Consider the following 8,192-nt stretch of genomic DNA (forward strand, 5'->3'; position numbering starts at 1 on the left):
CTAGAGGGCTCTGGTCTCAGTGATGGCATCCTCGTTGGGTGCAAAGGAATCCTTCAGGTTTTCCTCTGGCCGGGGGCTCCCACTGAGGCTGAGGTGGGGAGGGTGGCTGACCCGGGTGAGGAGGGTGGTCCGACGGCTGGAGAGGCTGCCGTTGGAGAGCTGTCTCTTCAGGCTCTTCCGGGACCGCCCGCAGCAGGAGAGGTCACGCATTGGGGCTGGCAGCAGGTAGCTGCTAAAACACATGTAGATCCAGGGGTTGCAGCAGCTGCTGAGGTTGCCCAGCAGCATGGTGATGGTGAAAGCCACATTGGTGGAGTCTGCCAAAGGAGAAACACGGTAAGTCAGCCAGAGGCAGAGCAGGGTCACAGTGCACAGAGTGCTGCACGCGGAGTCAGGGAGGCCTGAGGTCAAATCCTACCTTAGATGCTTACCAGCTGTCTTACAGTTTACAAGCTGAGCAAGCCTCTCGAGCCCTCTCAGCCTCAGTTCCCTCCTCTGTAAGTGGGAACAATAATGTCACCTCCCTATAGGGTAGTTGTGAGAATGAAATAGGATAACATATGGAAAGTGCTTTGCAAACCTTGAAGTCAGGCAGGCATTAAGTGCATTCATTAAGTGCATACTGTGTGCTGGGGACACAAAGGAGGACGTGCTTATCATCATCATCATCATCATCATCATCATCATCATCTTCACCACGGGAGGAGGAGGAGGAGCCAAAGCTGTTAGGGGTCAGTGTACACAGTAGTAATGGCTACAATAAAAAAGATGACCAATTCACATTCATACAGGGTGCTCCCAGACTCTCAGTGCAGCTGTAAGCTTCAGACTTGGGGAACACCCTGCATGGGGCTTTACGGCTTACAAAGCACTTTCCCGGCAACATCTCTATGGTGTGTGAAGAGCAAGTATTATTAGCCCCATTTTAAAGATGAGGAAACTGAGGTTACCCCAGCTAATAAGGGCTGAAGTCTGGATTCACAACCTGGCCTAGGATCATAGGAGAATGGAGTTAGAACAGGAAGAGGCCACGAGATGGCCCAATCCAAACCCTTCATTTTGCCAGTCAGGACGCCGTCTTGTCAGTTGTCATATAGGAACCAAGTAGCCAGGCTAGGGTTTGAAGCCCTGGCCTGCGACTCCAGGTCCAACACTCTTTCCACTACAGTGAAATATAAAGTGAAGTCAAATAAAATAATTTAATAATAACAACAGGGTAGTGGAGTTACTACTAATATGTGTGTATATATATATATATATATATACACATCTATGTTCGTATATAATATATATTTATGTATACAAATATGTATCCTTTTTATATGGTGGTGAAGATGAGTCTTCTTGATTCCAAGCCCAGTACTCTTCCCACTGGGATACCAATGCTAATTTTGCAGGGCAGTGCCAAACTCACCATTTGCCAGATATAAACACGCTCACTTGACAAGTAGAATTTCTCATTATATTAAGGGGAGACATATGAGAAGGGAGAGATGGATCCATTCCCTAAAAGCTGATGGGAATTGGGTAGCCCTGTGCCTGATAGGAAGCTTTAAAGCAGGCCTGCTCTCCTGTCCTCTCTCCCCATTCCTACCTGACTACTTTAAAAAAAAAATCACTAAACCTCCCTCCATCTCAGTGTCTTTATCCATGGAGCAGGATTAGATGGCCTCTGAAGTCCTTCCTAGGTCTAGATCTGTGATCACATGATCCTTTGGTCTAGCTCTCCAATCTCCAGTTTCTTCACCTTTAAAAATGGGGATAATGCCTACAGGACCTACCTCACAAGACTGTCATGAGAAAAGATAAAATGAGATAATGAACAGAAAATGCTTTGTGAATGCTAAATTGCTCTGTCAATGCCAGCTCCACTGTTTTTGCCAGCCTGGTTTATAAGGGGCCTTGAAAAGCTCTCAGGAGGTCCCTTTCCTGGGGCCTTTTGAGAACTGCTGAATACTGTACTCACAAGTGTACTTAGAGGGATGTACATTGTACCGTACTGACACAAAATTGGTCGAAAGTTCAGGTGTGGCAGATAGGACACTGAACCCAGAGTCAAAAAAGCCTGGGTTCCACTCCCTCCTCAGATGCTCACTAGCTATATGAATGTGTCCAAGTCATTTAGCTTCTCAGAATCTTTTTCTTCATCTGAAAATGGGAATTAAAAAGGTACCTCTCTCACAGTTGGTGAGTGGACAGTGAGATATAAGAAAGGAGCTTTGCAGACCTCAACCATGGTATATAAATGTTGGATATTATCATCATTGTTCATCCAACCCAAATCTGACCAGGAATCACCAACATGCACAGAGTTCTCAGCCCCCCAGAATGATGTACCCCACTTCTCTCCAGAGCAGCAGAAATGCTTTTGAATATTGTACATGTAGCTGTAACTTCTCTTTTCCCATTCCTGACCTCCCCCAGACCACGAAACTTAGGACAGAGCTGTGTTCTCAGGGTTCCTGGGTCACATAAGAAAGAGTGTCTTAGGGCTCAGACCACAGCTACTCCCTCCCTGACCCTGACTCTCGCATGGCAGAAATAATGTACGCTCTCTCACAAACCATGCAGTAAAGCCTTGGTTGCCTCCTGGAGAGGCCCGCCATTGGTTTTGCCTTGGAAGAAAACTTTTCCTTTGAGGAGAGGCAAGGGGAGGGGCATGGTTTCCAAGCCTCTAACCTTCCCCCCAACAACACATATACCCACTTGCCTTCATCAGGAGCATTCTCATCCCACACTGACCACATCTGGACACTGAAGAAAGGCGCCCAGCAGGCAATGTAAGCCAACACAATGACAAAGGTCATCTTCACAGTTCGGATCTTTGCTCGAGAGATGGTGCTGATGCTGCTGACTCGAGATGGCAAGCCCCGGTTGGCCCCGGTTAGAGCCTGGAATGAAGTACCCCCTCCCTGTACGGCCCCTCGGCTTCTTCCTCCCAGTCCCCAAGCTTGAATCTTGCCCTTCAGGTTTTTGCAGATCTCATAGCAGATGAGGCTGTAACAGGCTATGAGTACAACCACAGGAAGGACAAAGATGGCTAGCGTGGTCCATGTGATATAGGCCTGAAGTCCCCAGGAGAAGTGGAAATCAGCCCAGCAGTCTAGCACCCCAGTACCTTGGCTCACCTCTCTTAGTGAGAAGATGAAAACCTGGGGGAGGCTGAGGCCAGCGGCAAGTAGCCAGGTGGCAATAATGAGAGGGTAGGCAGATTTGCTGGGCTGGTGGAGGGTCCGAAGTGGGTGGCAGACAGCTAGGTATCTGTCCAAGGTCATGACCAGCAGCATGTAGGTGGAGGCAAACATGCTCAGGGCCTGTAGGTACTTGACCACCCGGCAGAGGAGGTCAGACCCTTGGAAACGGTAGGTGATGTCCCACAGCAGTTGGGGCAACACTTGGAAGAGTGCCACACCCAGATCAGTCACGGCTAAGTGCATCACAAATAGGTGCATCCGGGAACGCTTGCGGCCTGGCCAGCCCAGGGCCAGGAGCACCACTGAATTGCCCCCAGTGGCCAGCACCAGGATGGTAGCAAGCACGGCAATCTCCACTTTGGCCAGCTCCTCATCCCGACCCAGCCAGGGTGTAGTGGTATTTGTGGGTAAGGGGGAGCTCCATGGGGTGGTGTTGACCATCCAGAGAGGAGAGTTATCCATGGGATGGTGTATAGGAGGATGAATGAAAGGACAGAGAGGAGAGAGATGGAGGTAAGGAAGGTAAAGATGTTGGGGGAGTGGGGGTGTGTGAAGAGGTGGTAGGGGATGGAAAGAGAGGAGGATGGGAGGATAGATGGGACAGAGGTGGCTTGAAATAAAAGACTGGTAAGCTGTGTGACCTTGGGCAAGTCACTTAACCCCAAGTGCCCTGCCTTCCCCCCTCCCAAAAAAACCCAAAACAAAACAAAACACAAAAAAGACTGGTAAAGCAGGGAAGAGGAAGAAAAGAAATTAGGGAGAGGAAGAAGAGTTTGTGGAAGCAGAGGAAAGGCTACAAAAGGAAATTAGATGGGGGGTGGAAATAGAGGCAGGGTGTTTATATGGAGGTTCAAAAAGGGAAGGGAAAACTGGGTTTGAGCTTGGAGATTCAAGAAAAGACAAAGAAGGAAGATAACAATCAATGGATGGACCAGGTGCTTCCTAAGCAAGCTGGAGGCAGAGAAATCCACCCCCACCCCTAAATTCCACTTTCCCCCAACTTTCCTTGGGAAGTTCTTCCACCAGTGCCCAGCTCCAACTCCCTGTCTCCCGAAGGGGGTATCTCCACACCTCTCTCCACCCAGTGGGTCTCAGGCTGAGCCCATCCCCAGGTACCCACTGCTGCAGTCCACTCTCTGCTGCTGGCTGGCAAAGCCTCCTGCTCAGGATGTGCGGGGTTTCTTCGTGGCGGGGCTGCCCTGGGCTGGCCAGGGCTGGTTTATATGCGGGCTTGGAACAGCCCCTGAGCAGTCCCTCCTTCCTCTGGTTGGCTCCTGCAGCAAGAGGCGGGGGTGAGACAAACATCTCTTTTGAAGTGAGAAGGATCGGAAAGGGAAGCGGTTGGGGTGTCAGTGAATGGGGACACACGGATTGGGGAGTGAGTGGGAGGGGGCAGCAGAGACACATCAGCCATCTCCTTAAGCGCAACGCTAGGTAGCCCGCTAGACAAGCGAACGCGTTTTGAAAACCAAACAAATGAAGTTGTCGTATGTCACCTATGCACACAGGAACGACATATTCTCCAGCAGGCAGGAATACTAGGCTTCTGGCAGACAGAGGCGCAGGACCCAGGAAATCGCCAATAAATTTGGAAGCTGGTTGGACAGCTCAGTTCAATAAAGTTTCATCTGCCCTTTTGAGAAATGGATAACCTTCCTATCTATCTATCTATCTATCTATCTATCTATCTATCTATCTATCTGTCTGTCTGTCTGTCTGTCTGTCTGTCTGTCTGTCTATCTATCTATCTATCTATCTATCTATCTATCTATCTATCTATCTATCTATCCATCCATCCTAGCTATCTCCCCAAGTGGCCGATGTGGGTAAAGGGGGTTGGGGAAGGGGAGTTGCTATTCTGTTAGGACCCTACAGAGACTGGGGGTGTGAAGAATGAGATGTGGAGGTAAAGGAGCAAAGACTGGGCAAGGGGTGGTGGTGTGGGAAATAAGACTTGGGAGAAGACTGGAAGGACAAAAAAGGCTAGAAGCACATGGAGGTGGACTAGAAAAATACTGAGGTACAGTGACCTGAACAGGGTAAGGACTGGGAAGAATTGTGAATATTGGAGGGCGGCAGGGGCTGGTTGAGGCGCAGAGAATGTGGTGGGGAGTAAGTCTGGAAACATGGAAACTTCAATATATTTGAGTCTGGTTCTTATAGTTTCTAGTTGTATGACTTTGGCTAAAGTTCTTTGCAACTCAGTTTCCTCATATGTAAATGGGGAAAATATTACTTGCAGTTTCTCTCCTAGGCTTGCCTTGAGGAAGGTGCTTTGAAAGCCAAAAGGGCTAGTGAAGTAGGAGCTAATATTAATACTTCAAGGACTTGGGATGCATCCTGTGAGTGCCTTTAGTTGGTGGATTGTTAGGGGTTGTTGGGGCCAATGTTCAGATGATGGGTCTTTCTGCATTCTTGTCCTTTACGCAATCACAGACTCTCACAGTTGGAAGGAATCTCTGAGGTCATTGAGTCTGATCAGTACCTGAATAAGAATCCCCTCTGGAACACTTCTGACAGGTCTTTGTCCAGGCTAATGCCTCTCTCGAGAGGGAGAGCCCATTGCTTCCTGAACAGCCCACCCAGCTTTGGAATAGCCTAAATCTACTTCCCTGAAGCTTTTTCCTGTACTCAGAGGTCTGTCTTCTGGGACTAAGCAGAGCAAGACTAAGCCCTCCTCTGGCAGACTTTCACATTTTTAGACTGCCATCCAGCCCCAATTCTTCTCTTGTCCATGCCGAAGGATCTCAGTTTCTTTGAGCAATCTTTTGCATGCATGATCTTAAGGCCTTCCATCATCCTAGTTGTTCTTGTTTCTAGATCAGGGGCTCTTATGTTAATAAAGAGTATTATTTTATATAAATGCTTATTGCCTGCCTTAACCTGGGGGAGAATGAAATTTTATTTGTTTTTACTAGCCCCTAACTGAAATTTAGTATTTCTTTCAATTATGAATTTTAAAAAACCCAAAACATTATTCTCACTGGCCCTGAAATCAGGAGGACCTGAGTTCAGACCTGGCTGCAGACTCTACTGGGCAAGTCACTTAGTCCTAGTTTCCTCCAAAAAACCAAAATAGAACATATTGTTCCTAGAAAAGGTCTATAGGCTTCATCAGGCTGCCAGAGGGATCCGTGAGATCAAAATAGTTAGGGACCCCTGCTCTAGATGTGCTCTTCTTTATCAATGTCCTTCCTAAAATGTTGCACAATCACAGAAACTGTGTCTCTCTCACAGTGGGAAAAAGTTTCCTTTGACCTCATGCTAATCAGATCATATATTGGAATCTTTTTTGTCTCCTTTAGGGGTTATCAAGACCAAAAAACAAAATGTATTCCCTAGAGGCCAATCTTCTCATGATGAGACTCTTCGCTTTTAGATAACCTGGTTCTTAGGCAGAAGACACACAGTCTGTCATTGACTAGTACTCAAAAATTGGTAGAACCTTCGACAGCCTTTAAGAGAAGGAAGGAGAGGGGCAACTATATGGTGCAAGTGGCTAAAGCACTGGCCTTGGAGTCAGGAGGACCTGTGTTCAAATCTAGCCTCAGACACTTGACACTTTCTAGCTATGTGACCCTGGGCACACCAAAAAAGAAAGGGAAGGATAATCGAACAAGCATTTATTAAGTATCTACACTGTGTCAAGCCCTGAAGTAGTTGCTATCATGATCCCCATTTTACAGTTGAAGAAATTTAGGCAAACAAGGTTAAGTGATTTGCCCATGGTCACACAGCTAGTAAGTGTTTGAGGCCGGATTTGAACTCAGGTCTTCCTGACTCCAGACCCAGCTCTCTATCCACTGTATTACCTAGGTGGCCAATTAGTGGAGGATATAGGGAAAGCTGAGTGTGTGTGCATATGTGTGTGTGTGTATGTGTGTGTGTGTGTGTGTGTGTATGAGTATTTGTGTAAACTCACCACCAGGAGGGGAGTGACAGACAGACACTCTACAAATGGTCAAATCTCACCTTTCTTGACATTGACACTGGATAGGGTCATTATGTTATTTTCAACAGAAGCTCAGATTGCACAAGAGATTATTAAGAATCTGCCTAGGGCATGATTGCAGCCAGGCAGACTGTCTTGTCAATAAGTAGAGATGTGCCTGTTTGAATAAAATCCACAACTAAAACCCAAATTTCCAAAATAATGAGGAAAAAAATGCCTGACACATAGTGCCTTATAGTTACAGTCTTTTACACACATTATATCAATTAATTTTTACCCTACACAGGAATGACAAACTGAGGTTCATATAGCTTAAATGAGTGGTCTGATGGCATATAGCTAGTAAATAGATAGAAATTCAAGTCTTTTGATTATATTGATCTGCCCTTCAGAAACAGAGAAATTCCACCAATCAATCAATAACTGGGTTATTGCTGGGTTTTTTTTTTGAGCACCTACTGTATGTCTAGTACTGTGCTAAGTAGGATGCGAAGTTCAGAAAAAGTATAAGACATAAATCCAACCCTTAATTGGCTTACAGCTATAATTTGAAGATTGCCAAAGAAGCCTCCACTCTCTGCCCCTGAAGCATCTCATAGCACATAGATCACAGAATTCTAGAGCCGAAAAAAAGACTTTGGAGATCACCTAGCCTGTTTGAGGACAAAAGATATGCCCATAAAAACAATGGTGAACAATATGAGATGTTAAGTAAATAAATGCTACAGACTCTAAATTCTCAAAATACAGAAAAAGGAAATTATTGTTCATCCTTTGTTCTCGAAGAGGACCAATAACATCAAGAGGGTGATGCCTTGACTTGCAAGTGAATTGGATCTAAGTGAGGCAGGGCTGTGTAAAGTCACCAGCCTCACTTTCTCCTCCTTAGAATCAGAGTGTAAGAGAAAACAGTAAATTGGATTAAAAGATATTATCTTTATAAGGCAGTTTAGGTACAGTGATTAGCAAAACAGAAGGAAGCAAGGAAACATGTCACCTTTATACCAAATTAAGGATGTTGAGTTTAAGTTACTAATGTATGCAAC

The 8,192-nt window shown here is 46.2% G+C and overlaps 1 protein-coding gene across 1 annotated transcript; it reads right to left on the bottom strand.

The window, feature by feature from the left end:
* AVPR1B (arginine vasopressin receptor 1B) lies at window positions 1–3,656 on the bottom strand. Its single transcript, XM_036758199.1, has 2 exons — window positions 2,711–3,656; window positions 1–317 (listed from the first exon to the last, which is right to left on the bottom strand). The coding sequence occupies exons 1-2, from the start codon at window positions 3,654–3,656 to the stop codon at window positions 1–3; spliced, it is 1,263 nt and encodes a 420-aa protein (XP_036614094.1).
* Window positions 3,657–8,192: the final 4,536 nt, after the last annotated feature.

The sequence above is a fragment of the Trichosurus vulpecula genome, chromosome 4 (assembly GCF_011100635.1).
Source record: "Trichosurus vulpecula isolate mTriVul1 chromosome 4, mTriVul1.pri, whole genome shotgun sequence".
NCBI classification, from domain to species: domain Eukaryota; kingdom Metazoa; phylum Chordata; class Mammalia; order Diprotodontia; family Phalangeridae; genus Trichosurus; species Trichosurus vulpecula.

Excerpts from the sequence above, each read along its gene's own strand:
- AVPR1B (XM_036758199.1), bottom strand. The coding sequence starts at position 3,656 with ATGGATAACTCTCCTCTCTGGATGGTCAACACCACCCCATGGAGCTCC. Across the intron at positions 318-2,710 it reads TGAGAATGCTCCTGATGAAG|ACTCCACCAATGTGGCTTTC; the intron begins GCAAGTGGGTAT and ends CTCCTTTGGCAG.